General features: G+C 35.1%; 1 protein-coding gene across 2 annotated transcripts; it reads right to left on the reverse strand.

The window, feature by feature from the left end:
• Nucleotides 1–423: 423 nt before the first annotated feature.
• LOC143461598 (ATP-binding cassette subfamily G member 4-like) lies at nt 424–14,035 on the reverse strand. Of its 2 annotated transcripts, XM_076959364.1 has the most exons (15): nt 13,804–14,035; nt 13,537–13,657; nt 7,373–7,490; nt 7,120–7,252; nt 6,742–6,944; nt 6,509–6,632; nt 5,860–5,974; nt 5,133–5,230; nt 4,736–4,864; nt 4,405–4,512; nt 4,079–4,247; nt 3,604–3,704; nt 3,289–3,447; nt 1,218–1,410; nt 424–1,153 (listed from the first exon to the last, which is right to left on the reverse strand). In XM_076959364.1, exons 1-15 carry the CDS (start codon nt 13,990–13,992, stop codon nt 993–995), a joined length of 2,121 nt encoding a protein of 706 aa, XP_076815479.1. In that variant the 5' UTR covers nt 13,993–14,035; the 3' UTR covers nt 424–992. The 2 variants fall into 2 exon arrangements, with proteins under 2 accessions (XP_076815479.1, XP_076815480.1); XM_076959365.1 differs by lacking the exons at nt 5,133–5,230; nt 5,860–5,974.
• Between the last annotated feature and the right edge of the window lie 1,037 nt (nt 14,036–15,072).

Raw genomic sequence — 15,072 nt, forward strand, 5'->3', positions numbered from 1 at the left:
TCTTCAGGTTTCTTTCAAAGTGATTACTACTAGTGTCTTTAAAATTGAGAAATTAGTGTGTTGTGCTCTTCTGGTTACATAGTGATATAAAGACAAACCAGATAACTCATATTTAATATGGAATGCAACATTTAATCATGTGATTTTATTCTTGCATTGATAATGATAAGCAGATTTCGGTAGTTGGTACAGTAAAATGAAAAATTGTAATAAGTTGAGTTAAGCATTCCTCTTTTGTCACAATAGAGTATAGAAGATAGCACTCTGAATTGTTTTAAATAACCTGAAGAGACCCTTTTAGCATATGAGGGTATCTTCACTTAATCTACCTGTTGATCTATCAGATTCCCTTGTTGTGTGTGGTTAGAATACTCTAACCTTTTGTCGGCCAAAAGGTTTTATTTATTATTACAACAGAAATAGTTTACAAGAAAAGGTTTTTATTAAAGGTGCTGTACACTTTCTTAATAACACGAATTACCAAGAATATAAGCAATACTACTGCTTATAAGATGTCTATTGAGTTGCAATCACCACGTCTAGCTTAGAAAACTCATCTGTTGATTTCAGTGATTCACTCGGCTAATTCGATCTCTGCTCGCTGGTAGAAGTGCGAGCTTATAAAACGTGAAAACGATGGGAGTTAAAATATTCCACATGAAAAACACAGCAAGTCGTAGCAGCTGCAGCGAGTGAAACAATGTGAGATATATATAGCTAAAGCTGACAGATTGATGAAGAAAGACTTCTTATCAGCATAGATGCTGGAAAACATCATGGGAACATACTAAAAGGACTATTCACACGAAGTTATTCAGTGCAACTTTCCAAATAATCGATCAACCGACATTTGAAGTGTTTATCAAAAAACAATTTCATAAACTTCAATCAATAACTAGAAAACACTTTTCCAAGAAATGATGCAATGGTATTAAAAAATGCCACCCAGACCGCTGCAAGTCTTATGTAATATAGTTGTTTCAATATAACAGCTATTTTTCTAGTCTTATTCTAATGCGCAATACAATGTATGCTAAAAATCGCAAGCCAAGAAAAAATATTCCCATGACACAAAAATCCAAACCCAGGTTTGACTCTTCAGCATCCATCTCTTGAAGGATTAGTGTTGTGTTTGTGAAACGACAGCCAATTCCTGAAAAAAGGCTATTAATGTAGTTTGTTATTCTTTGGACATCTTACAGTGTAGAGAGCCATACCTTCATTTCCACTGCACTGCAACTCCGTGCGATTGAGCCCATAAATTGAAATTAATATTCCTTCAAAGCTATAACGAACGTAAGAACTATAGCTAAGCCATTTAAGATACCATGGAATTGTTTCAAACCTCACAAAAAATCCAGAAAATAACAGAACCGGAATAGTCGTGATTGGACCAACAAATGTTGCCACCTGTGAGATTGTATAATCATGGATGTGTTAAAGTTAACTGTGCGGAGCGAAAATTAGAATGCTAACCATTGTAGTTATAACACAATGAAACACATGCTCTTAAGCAGGTAAGAAGTATTGCAAGAAAAGTTGTGCAGGTTTTCAAAATCATCATTGTTTGTGTGATATCATCATGTTAAAAAGAAACATGAACAGTATAATGTGAAAAATTCCTCTTTGTATTTTCAATGTATGATACTAAGAACAATGTTACTTTTGTTTTTATCGTGATGGAAAAATCTTGTTAGATAAATAATGAAAGAAATAGTTAGACGTGTTAGCATCTTTAAGTAAATATTTTTGCAATTGTTTCATAAATAAAGATTGGGTCTTTTTCCACGAACAAATCGGCTTGCGGAGGTTAGCAAACGCATTGACAACATTTTATGAAGTGCAACAACAGTATAAAATATACGCCAGGTCTGAACAATTCATAACACAAAAGGGCCCCAATAATTGAAAATATACCTCGGGTCGCATGTGAACAAAGAGAAGACTATGCCATAGGGTGTTTTCGTCGCCAGATTTTTTCAATTGCAATCGCCAGAGAGAATTTCAAAATCGGCGAATTTAACCTGTTTTTTTCTCCAGGACAACCAGTTTTGTTTTACGGGTTTTGATAATTATTTGAAATCTTCTCGTGTGTATCACTACTGTGAAGGTTTGGACAAGATTCAGTAACCAAGGGAACTCAAACGAATACATTATCCTCGCCCCACACGATGAGTTGGTGACAAGCACACCTTGGGCAATGGGCAGTTTATTTGAGGCGAATGCCCAGAACATCCACTTCCTTCGACAACTTAGTCTGCAAAGGCCATAAAGTGCAACAGCTAAAGCTGATGAAGGCTGCAGAACTATCGTGCTTTGTTTAAGAGCACACCCAGGGAATCAGGCTTACATTGTAACTGCACAGTATTGTCTTTTACCACTGCGTCACCGGAGCTGACGATATATTTTTGCTGAATGACGCAATCTTGAAAGCAGTAAGATTTCATTGCTGGAATATTATTAAATCCATGATACTAAACTGCATATAAAGCAGATAAAAATTGGCTAAAACTACCAATTTTAAAATTTTTTTCTTCGCTTTCACATCAAAAAATAAAGCAGGGAACTCTGGAAAGATTTGTTTTATATTTATTTCTTTAAAAATTGCTGAAACACACTTTGGGAGTACAGATCAACAAAACATAGCAAACTGGCACCTAAGCACGCGTTCTTTTGGAATCAAAAGCACGTTTCAACAAACTTGATAATATTTTGCGTTTGAGCCTCAAAATAGCTATTCCATTTTCGGTGAAACATTCAACACTTTCTTAATTTTTCTTCTTATGGTTTCAGTCTGTTGGGCTAGCTAAGGTAGACAATTTTTCATGTACGATTGAGCAAACTCAAGATTGAAATAACCTCTGTGAGGTAACAAATGAATGGAAGGAGATAAATGAGTGAATTATTTTGAAGTAAATATCTTATGTTATAACACCTCTCATATTGTCATGACAACGTTGATTATAAATTACGAATTGATTTTAGTAAAGGACAAGAGTTTTGAACGAGAAATACATATAACCAGAGCTCTGTGCAACTCCTCCCATTATTAGATTAACAAAAATTAAGCAATTCTCTTATTACTAGACCTATAAAAAGTAGGTACGAAAGTAAAAAAGATATGAATTACCCCATTTTTTTTGCGTATGCGGGCCACAAGAGATGCTCTGGCCGTCTGCCGCATGCGGCCGTATGTTGTGCAAGTCTGATATATGCCTTTTTTGGTTTTATTTTTTGCAAAAGATGGTATTGTTTTATACAAAATGATCACAAAACTTTATTTAATACCTGAAGTGACACTGATCCTGCACCAATAAGCAATCCCAATGACTGGGCAACTATAGAAATCATTATATGCAGAGTGACAAACAGCAAAAACCGTTCTGCTTCTAATGGCTGAGATGTCATAAAGTATACAATTGTGCAATAGAATACTGGAAAAATCACCTGGTTTCGAAAAATAATGTTGAAATTGTAGCTTTACTGTTTGATCAATTAAGAGTGCTTATGTATAAAATTTATAAGCAATAAATTGATTGCAATACGCATTGATTGTATTATTTTTTATCTCTTTTAAAGTGGTTATTTTATATCAACACTTACTTGAAAAGGGACATCAGCTAACGTCTTTGCAACATAATATGCTTTTAAGGAATACCAGTAGTTCATATGCTCTCTCATGAAAACCGTAATTTCCATGGGAACTGAAAAAATGTTTCATGTGTTTAACAATTTGAAAAATAATCAACACTATCATGTCAATATAATTGAAAGTAGTTTCTTTTCTTTCTGTAGAAGACATATCATACACACACTATTTTCCCATTGTTTGTATGTAATTAAATTGATCAGGGTTATGATTTTATTCGTTCTGCCAACACGGCCTATTTACAGTGTGTTTGCAATTAAATAAATGCAAGTTTGTAAAAATAATTCTATTTATGACATAGTTTGTACTATGTTTACACAAATGAGCCCTGCTAAAGTAATGCTGTAACATACTTTGAAATTATTTGAATTAGAACTTTGAACTGTTATCAAAAGTGAACGATTTAGATACTGCCTTGTATTCACTTACATGTTAAGACGGTGGGCATCAGTGATGCAAACATAATAAAGAGGGAAGAAAAGAACAGGAATCCAGAATTGTTCAACACCTTTTCGGCATTATTTCCAATGTCAAAATAGAGCGATCCAAGTAGGATTCCAATAAGAATATGACTTGCAAATCGAATATGGGTGAGCAACTGAATTAACATATGTTATGGGATATTGAATATCTCTATAGCTGGAAGAAACAAGGTAACCAATGAGGTAGCTGACATTTACGGCTAAAAGAGTGAAAGAACTTTACTTATAAGTAGGTGATTTACACATGTAGCTAAATAATGAAGAAAGAATTGCCTGATCCCTTATGATTGAGAGAAAAGTTCTCTTAAACAGGACAGAAAATTGTGTGAAACAATTTGTGTTGAACGTATGGCAAGGTTTTAATTCACTGTCAGCATCAACCTTAAGAACAAATGTGGAGCATTTTAGACAGAAAAATTCACATCGCTAATTTGAATTATTAACCATTATGAACACTATATCAACTAACTTTAATCATATAACTTAAGTTTCAACTTAGTAATTGAAGTTGCATACAAGCACAGCTAAATAATTTTTATATGTAATAGAGTTTTTGAATTAGTTTCATTACATATAGATATCATGACTGTCTTAACATTAGTACGTTTTTCAGAGAATTGTGCTGAGTAGTTTGGCTTTGTTGGGTTGAACTAACATTGTCATGTACCATTTTTACCCATAGTTCCTCATCCTTTGATGAAGCATTACTGACCACCATACTATTGCTTGATTTCTGCAAATAATATTTAACAAGATTCAGATAAACTCCATGAACCTAATTTGTTAAAGTTTTAGTAACAACTTGATTAATTTCTTTAAGGTGTTTTTTTTTAATTTGAGGAAAGTGACCATATCGATAAAATTAGATTTGATTTAATTTTGATGATATCTGCAATTATACATGGAATGTTTTAAATGCTGGAACTGAATAAGGGTTGTCATGGATAAATAACAATTACTCCAGCCAAATAACTTCAAGATATTTTAGTAGCTGTCCATGCCTGATATTTTTCTGTGTAATATTCACAGTTTCCAGCATCAACTGCTTTTACTAAGGTCAGAATAACTTCACCATATTCTCCAGATGCTACTTCAATTACTGTAAGAACATTATTTTACGTCATATGTTATTTGTAACTTACAAAGAAAAGCACTTAACTTAAAGTGCCACATATTTGCAAATAAGACAAACTAAATGCAGAAATGCTTACATTACGTTGACTTGTAAGAATAAAAAAAAAACACAATTAGGATTATTGCACAACGCATTCAAGAAAAAAGAAAAACATTAAAGCCCAAAGACGAATGTCACTGAAGCAGGAGGAAAACTGATAAAAGATACAACAGAATTGAAAAGTTATTTTGACCTTCATTCGTGCTTTTGCTCTGAAGAAGAATCATGTTAGTCTGGACCTAGCTAGCGTGTTTTTCTCTTTGCATTAGACATTTTAAGAGCCTTTCTGCATTAGTTGTCATATATGCTGTTTTTCTACATTGTGCAAGTACAGTTCCTATACTGTAGCATTTTAGCGAAAAACCATTGAATCAGTTGCAGTCATTACAAGTTTTTGTGATGAGTAACATAAAAGTCGTGAACATGACTTTGAACTGAACAAAACATAAATAAGATAATGATAAACAAGTAAGAATTCTTGCGAATACTTGCTCTTTGCTCTATTATCTAAATGCTGCAATTAGATCCAATACCATGGCCAGTTGGCCACATACCATAATCTGCTGGATTGTGATACTGTGGGCAACTTAAGCCGTTGTCTCTAAGAAATGGGAGAAGTCCAGGTACAGTTCCTTGGTATACACACTGGCCTGTACCCAGTATATAGAGCTGTCAAGTGTAGATGTCAAATTAAGTACGTTTTTTAAGCAGTTATATTAGATTACAATACAGACAGAAGAAGTAAGTAATTTGAGTTAATTTATCTATGTATAGTCGATTGCATACATACCAGATTAGATATTATAGGAACTATAGTGTTTAAAACTGGCTTTCAAGTATGCGATATTATTTCACAGCAACCCAAAATGTTAATAAATATTTATTTTTTAATCATATTTGAATGGTTGGTACGCCTCCCCAATGAACTAAATGGCTATGGCGAAACACATTAAGTGGCTAAAAAATATCCATTTTCTGATTCTCATGAGAAATCAAATAATTATAATTCTTTCTTTGGTTTTTGTAATTTTAAGGAAGATGTAAAGTGAATAGATTGGTATAAATAGGATGTAACACTATTGATTTCTTTGCATGATAATTTAAAAAGTTGAAAATTATTTATAGTTGGTTACTGATAATTTTTATTTTCGTAAGGCAGAAAATCTGCTACAGGCCAATGTTAATTGCAACATAAGCTCTTACCCAATCAAACATTTCAAAGAGTTTTGCTGATGGTTGATGGATAGTGCATATTACAGTTCTCCCTCCCAATGCTAACGACTTGAGCAGAGATAGGACTTGAAAGCTTGAAGCACTGTCCAACCCACTGCAAAACAAAGTAACTTTCTAAACTTATGTTAAAAAATGGTCAGCAAGATTTCTTTGGATAACATTTGTCCAACTTTATCTTTATTTCCACCATTAGTTTAATATACCTTGTTGGCTCATCAAAGAACATAACTGGAGGATTGTTTACAAGTTCAAGCGCAATAGCAAGCCTCTTTCTTTGACCACCAGAAAGGTCAGATACTCTGGTTTTTGTGCATGGCATTAAGCCCAACGTACCCAAAATTTCATTCACAATATCCTGCTTACTTTGTGATGAAGTTTTCTGTTCCAATTTTAAATTTGCGGAAACCTGCAGTTTATCAACATGTTTTATGGAAAGCGAATTTTGCACACACATAATATGCAGCTTATACAGAAATCCAGTTAACACATTAGTTTTAGGTTTGAGGTTGATTAACCCCAACTGTAAATCAATGCAAAATTGCTACCATCACTATATGCATGATTGATTTGTTTATTTATACCATCATTGACTCCATAACAGTGAGATGAGGAAGAAGTCTGTCATCTTGCATGATGTAGCACGACATCTTGCGGAATGCTCTAGAATCTCGTAGCTGGTCATTCACAAAAATTTCTCCCTTCATTCCTCTTTCTCTAAAGAATACTTGTTAAATGACTTTTATATAACAACAAAGCGTTTAATTAGTAAAAAGATTGAAAAATTGACAAAGTTTTGACAAATAATAGTCGAAATTAACCAAACCTAAACCATACCGATAACCAGCAAGTAAATTCATCAGTGAACTCTTTCCTGCCCCCGACGGTCCGAGAATTCCTGTGAGCTGACATGATGAAAACTGTCCCTTCAAACACTTCAGTATGCACTTGTACCCTGCAGAATTTTTCATAACAATCCGTACAGGCATAATTGTTTTAACTCCCATTTCACATTATCAACCGATTTGATACTTGATACCGAACTTGGGCAATCCGCCCTGGATTTTTCTAACAAATAATAGCGATTTTACGTTTTTGTAATCAAGATGAATTGGTTAAATTTATTGTTGCTACTCGTTTGAAGAGTGCAATCCAAAACTAATGGACTTTCTGCACTCACCCATTTACTTGTTACACGTTACATAATAAACTTTATTGCGTAACACGAGACTTTCTCGCGATACAATAACCATTATTACAACAATGCAATTTATTTTTAAATGAACTCTAAATTAAACACGTCGTACAATAAGATGACCAGTGGAAAATTTGTTTAGACGTGATCAAGGCGAGTAAGATGAGCTCTGTTAAACGTAATGATTTAGAAAGGTCAGGCAGGCAAACATCTATTAGGTCGTTTTTTGCTCGGAATAGAACAGGGGAAAACGACAATAAAGTTAGTTTGCCGCATGAGAAAGAAGACGTTTCGACTTCAGATCCGTCTATTCCTGGTTGTTCCAAAAGTTTCAATATTAGTGTTTCAGCAGAAACTTTTACAACTTCGGGCACTACTGCAGAGAAATATGTTTTACGATTGCTTGAACAGCACGAATGGATATAATATGATCGACAAAAAGACGTGGCTATTTGTGCAGTGTGCAATTGGGCTTCTTCAGCAAATCATGTGACCCTTGATGTTATTTCGACTTTCAAACATAAGTATCCAGTTTGGCTGACAGGATACAAAGATTGGAAGCACATCAAAGGTGCCGCCAAGAAACACAGCGAGAGTTTCCTTCACGAGCTCTGTCTTGACGCAAAGCTGAACTATGCTGGAAAAAGTCACGTTGCCGCTTTAGTTAATTCAAAAGCACAAGAAAATCTCAAGCGAAATAGGGCTGCACTTGAGGCAATATTTGAGAGTATAAGATTTCTCGCTCAGCAAGGTCTAGCTTTGAGAGGACATGGCGACAGCAAGTCGAACTTAGTGCAAACGCTTAAACTACTGAGGAAATATAATGAAGATGTGTCACTCTGGTTTGAAAGATCAGCAAAACCGAAATGGATAAGCCATGATGTGCAAAATGAAGACCGATACATGCTATAAAAATTTATTTCCAAATTTTCTGACCTTGCTCCGCATTCATCGGTCATTACCATGTACCGCCTGTGAAGCAGAACGATCTTTCAGTACATTACGTCGTCTGAAAACTTATTTGCGTACGACCATGTCTCAGAAACGGCTTAATCACGTTTGCATTTTAAACATGTTAAAGGAACGAGCACACAAACTTCACGTAAATTCTATAATAAATGAATGGATTGATCGCAGTTCCTTTCGCCAGAATACTTTTTCCAAATGAGATTATTTTAACTTCCCAGTGTGTTTTATTATGTACTTTTCATTATTCTTGTTTTGAATGTTATGTCTGTGTGTATGTTTCAAATGAATACAGTTCGAGTGAAAAGGTTATATATGCTTTTGTTGGAAGTGTTTTCCCATCTCGGTGTTACGTCTGTACAGTGTACAGACAAACATAATGGCCAAAAATAACCTTGGGACGACGCATGCAAAGAGTTTAAAGAGAATAGCGAGTGCAAAACTAGAAGAGGGTGCGGAAAATCACAGACGAGATACTTTACTGCAGGGTTGAAAATTTTAACGTTCTTGATTATGTGTCAAATAGAAGTATATTCAGTAATTGTTGCTGCTAATTTTGTTAGATCTGTTTCGTTTTTTTGATGCGAATAAATTAAAAAACGAACAATAATTAAATAATAGATAATGTTTGAATAATGCGTACAAGAATGTCGTTCATTTTTTGCCGTAAACTTCACAGAACTAAAAGTAGGACGTATGGTAGAACAAAGAACATGCTCCCAGCGATCCGTACGCAGAAAAAAGTACTAAGACATGAATAGAAATACAATTGTGCTATAAGTGGTAGGTTAGCATAACCAAAAAGTCTAGAAATTTTATAAAAAGCAAAAACTTGAAGCATGGCTGTTGTCGCAAATAACCTTGATTAGAAGTATATTTTATCTTATTCTGTGTTTTTACAACAATCCTTGACACCGGGAATTCCCAAACATCTGAACCCATTAACTTTTCCGCCCTACATTTTGTAAACTTCGGCGCCTATGCACATATATACAACCCTATGGCTGTATTTCTTTGTTTGGTTTTTTAGTTTTTAAGTGAACTAGCCCGAATTTGACACCACAAATCCACTTAACAGGATAAAAACGTTGTTAATACTTGAGAAGCCGTCAAACAAGGTAAAACCAATATCTCTCTGATTGTGTTGAGCGTCAATCAATGATTTTATTTTTCGTGAAAAGCGCAGTGGGGACGCATTTGCTACTAGCACGTCTTCCGAAAGCATTTAAATACCTGGCTAGACCAATCAGAAGGCGGTGTAGTTAGTCATATTTTTTAGCCTGTGACTAACCCTACTAGTTGACATGCTAGAATGTCTTAGGTCGCTTGCAGATTTAGGCTAAAATTTGCAATGATAGTAGCTAAAAAAAATTTTAGACCAAACATTCTGGTGTTGATTTTGCTCCTCCGTTACAAAAAGATTAAACATGTTTTTGATGGCATTTTATAGAATGTTAGTCCAAGGCTTACAAAAGCTACATGCAAAACTTCCGAAATCCCCATGGGGAATCTTTCATCTAATTACTTTTTTAGTACATTCGTTGCAATATAATAAAACAAACAAGACTTTTATGGCACTTTCTGGTCTTTGGCAGCTACTTACGGACATTGCAACGATAGTTTAGAATCGTACCCGCATCCTACAATTATGAGTCGTGACCCAATTCGTCTTTCAACCAACCACTATAAGCCGACGTATGGGGTATCAGCACAGTATAGAAAATCTCGGAAATGATTGTCGCTGGCGAAGATTATTGCCGAGATTAAGTCGTGCAACAAATTACATTTTGATAACTTCTGAAATACGTAAATACAAACAGTGCAAAGAAAGACGCGAATTTTTCAATTACATTACCGTCATTGAGATTTTCGGTCTGTATGTTGGAAATAATTGTACCGCAACAAACCTCCACTTGTAAGCTGGTACATAGTCCATTCTATACTTACAGCAAACCCAAAAGAACATGCATTATGAATATATGCGAATTAATTATTTAACTACAATAGCCACATAGAACTCAGCCGCTCAAGAACAATTTCAAGAGACTTTCGCGTAGCATAATCTGGCAACTGGACGTGTGCGGGCGTGCCCCAGTTAATATAGTCTTCCGTAAATGCAACAATTTATGTCTTGTCTTAGAAAATTAGGCCAAACTACGATTTCCGCCACCATTGACCATTTACGACCAAGGCGTGTGTGGTTACTTGCTTGTTTTGACAACTTTTGGTTTATTCCAGTAGCCAAGTTAAAAATGTATGCGTTATTCTTACTCGTTTAGTAAACTTCTAAGCAAAGTTGGTTCAGTTCTAAAGTACTACGTTTTTAAAGTAATTATGTGCTAGTAATGAATGACGATCGTGTGCTTCGTCATAAAAATGGCGTTTCCAGTACCGGTATTTATTTCAAACTGCACAGTGTATTACGTTACGCAGGACGGCTTAGGAAAGGTCGTATTATTTGCTAATGGTGTGCAAAAGAAGTCAACATATTGATCAATGTCGCTTGCGGTGATGGTGGAGAAAAAGAGAATACATAGCTTAATCTCATTAATGGAATTCATTTCACTAATTGATTGACAAAATGCGATTTGAAAGTTTTCTAAAAGCAAGACAAGATAACGTACTCCAGTGCACTGCATTTTACCTCCCGCTGGTTGTTTGCCTTTCTGTGAAAGACCTGATTACATTGGTCGCTACGATTTTATTACACTGGAAGCGGTAAAGGCATTCACATTTCATCCCATCTGTAAGTTATTATAGGTGTCAGTGTCACTATACAATGACTCATTTTTTACTATTGCCTTTCTTTGTAACTCACAGAATTACAATTGCTAATGGTTTTGCCATCAATATCATCACTCACCACCACTGCAACGTCAGTTAAACTCTACAAAATTCAGTCTAGCTGTTTTTGTTTTAAACTTGGTTTTAAATGTTTGTGATCGTGACACATGAAATGTTTGCGACACTATAATATATAATACAGCTTGGTTTGGTGACACTTTGGTGGACTCACTAATACGATAATTTTGCAGCCACCGGTACTGTGGTGGAACGTGGGTTTTGGTTATTCTGCTTGGAAACAAAAAATGCCGCCCCATTTCTGTGCGGCTTATTTAGGATTGATTTGAGGGTGGGCCAACGGTTTTCAATAGCTGGGTCTACAATTTTCGCTTTGATCAGTCCCGTTCAAAGTAAGCGGAACACAAAACTTCCGGGGTTTTGCGCCTCAAAAGAACTTCAAAATGCCTCGAAATGAAATTTAATGTATACTCGTTTTATACGATTAACATTCGCAAGCACTTCTGGTGTACGCTTTTGAATCGCCGTATAACCTGCCCATTAATTATATTGTACATTTCTTTATGTAGCACGCGTTAAGCAGTAATCAACAAGAAAATGCGATGAACGAATAGAAATGTAAAAGTAATTTTTTGTAACTTTTCGAATAGCAAAATCATTGATAATTCTTTCACAGTCAATCGCCTTTGTAAGTTCTCTTCAAGAAGAAATATAGCAGTAAGTTTCGAAGATATCTAAATTTGAAAACTTGCTGATTGTGCAGCCTATTGCAGACGATATAATTTAACGTTAAATAACGGATTATTACACGCCAATGTACTGTTGGTTAAAAATGTAATTCATAGCTGTCGTGCGAAACTGTGTTTTTACTGGTTTCACTGAAAGATGAAGTAGTGACGATGCTAAAATTTTGTAAGTCAAAAATTACCATGTTGTGTAGGCCGCATCCTACAACACTGGCCAGGAATGAACTTTGCTTTACTTATTCCCGGATGTTGGATGTGGTTTTGATAAGCGATAAGAATTGCTTCCTTATTGCAATTATGAAACAGTCATTGAGAGAAATAATGCTATTTTAATCTTGGGTAACTTTCGGACAGCAACCTGTAATAACCTCTTTTGAACACGATCCTAATGACGCAGTTTTTAAATGCTTAAAAGCAGCTCTTTATACGTAGGCCTACGTTTCCGAGCCCGAAGGTAAAACTTTGATCACTATTCATTTGTTTACAATCATCGATATTCGAGTACGTTTACGCGATGTAAAAAAGTTTGCGAACCTCCCTAAAAATACGATTGATGTACCGTCTATTGCTACAAGGCAGAGCTGTATACAGGTACTAACTAATTTTAGTACTCGAGTACAAGTAGCCTACTTGTGTAAAAAACATTCGAGTACAAGTACCAGGCCAGGTGGCAAGTACTAAGTACTCAGGATAGGTACTCGAGTACTTCATTGTAATAAAAAACTTACGGAATAATTAAATTCTTTGATTCCTTCACTCTCAAACATAGTAGGCGAATATATTGATCAAAAGGGTAATAGTTTAAAAAAATATTGGACAGATGACCGTTTATACACTGCATTGTTGCTTAAACTTATAGTTTGAGAAAGATGCAGTAACAAATTAACCATAAAAATTGATAAAGAATACCAATTCAAGTAGTTTAAACACTGTCTAGTACAATCGAGTAGGCTACTTGGAAATTAGTATTCGAGTACTTTCGACTTTCGAGTAGCCTACCACAAAAATGATACTGGAGTCATGTACTTTACAGGAGTAAAGCAGTTCTGTTACGAGGTAACTTTCACTCGCCTATCGCAACAAATTGTTTCTGAAAGTTACGATAGCGATTTCAGGGAACTTTTGGAAATTCCCTTACGCCAAGTAAACCTAGCGTTAGTTTTGGGTTTATAGCATTAATACAATATGATTTAATTAAGGGTTTCATGCGTACTTCAGTACTTTTGCGATATTCAAGTTCACAAAAATACCCTAATTATAACATGCAGTTCCTCATACACAAAGTGACAAACCTTTATTTTTCAAAACAGAGCCTTCTCTGACTGAATAACTCAGTTTTGAGAATTTGATTTCCACCGGTTTTCGTCGCGGAAGATGCCCAAATTTTTGCGTGTCGTTAGGACGATTGTGCACCTGTCGAAAAGCGATTTTGCACTTGCATTTACAGAACGATTTCCGGATGCTTTACCGGTAAACAGGAAAGGAAACGTTTCAAGACTTGCATTTGTCACGGTTTAAAATTATCCTACGCGTTACCCGTTTAATTACCTTTTAATTACCTTTTTAATAAGAGCAGGAGCTGTGTGCAGTAACGGCAAATTACATTGTTCAGACTTCGGCTTTTGTGAGTGAAAACTCACAGATTCGGACATTTCCTTTGCAGTCATAGAAACTGTGACTGACTTGGCGCCAACTGGATTGTCACCAAGTGAATCGTTCAGCAACGTATCACAGTTTGGAACAGACATTCTGGTTTTTGTCCTGTTTGAACTAACACCTTAACATAAAAAATATTGATCTCTAGGCAACCGCAAACTTGTTTTAAACTTACTTTTCTACGTGTGTGGGATCGTCTTTCATTATTGTTAAAAATAATTGCAAATTTAAGTTATTAATAATTCATTGGATTTGAGATGGTGCTTTACGTTAAAAGTAAGCTATATTGGTCACGATCGTATGGCATCGCGAAATAGGCTTGTCTAGTGAAGCCTGTTTTTACAAGTAGCTTACTGTACTGTACCATGAAAGCGTTACAACTTCGAACTGTAGCCTACGTTTAAAAGAAGTCCAAACTTTATGAAAATAAGCTAATGGGTTACCAATAGATTGGAAGTTTATTTTTTCCCATTAACTTCAAATACAAAACTAGAAACTAAACATCGTATGCACAATATTTTAAAACACTGCTTACTAATTAGTAAATTCTTTTTGTGCCTCTTTTATGAAAAAGGCCAGTCTTTTCCATTATCTAAGCTTCTATTTTCTGTTTTACGTAATTTTGACAAACTGCAGGTAGCAGAAGCGTTAAATCTAACCAGAAATCACTATATAGGATTATAGGAGATGAATTTTGAAAACGCAATCATGCTTTCATGAAATGACGCTTTGCTCTTTGGTAAAGCTAGTTCATGTAGGCCTACCAAATCAACTCAACGGTCAAAGTTATTAAATTGTCTGTAAGATTTTTATTTTCTTTCGATATTGTAGTCTGTAAATCCTTATCAATTACTCACGATGTCCTTAAATATAGCCTATAGCATAGCCTAAATATAATCAGAGTGGGTAAGATAGGGTTAACTTTAGGGTAGCTTTCTTACAACTGGGATTTTTTCGCTTATATTGAAAAATACAGGTTGCCTTATAACGTTGTGGATTACGATCTTGTATGTTCTGTATTCCACTGTTTACTAAAAGCCACACCTGATCAGCTTGCAACGTTTACGAAAGTATGCAAGTGTCAAACGCAGACGAAACTGCAGTATTTACCAACTTAAGTATATCTAAAAGCTTTGTGTGGTAAGCTATACCTGAACTCCGAAATTGGTAAC

The sequence above is a fragment of the Clavelina lepadiformis genome, chromosome 6 (genome assembly GCF_947623445.1).
Source record: "Clavelina lepadiformis chromosome 6, kaClaLepa1.1, whole genome shotgun sequence".
Classification (NCBI taxonomy): Eukaryota; Metazoa; Chordata; class Ascidiacea; order Aplousobranchia; family Clavelinidae; genus Clavelina; species Clavelina lepadiformis.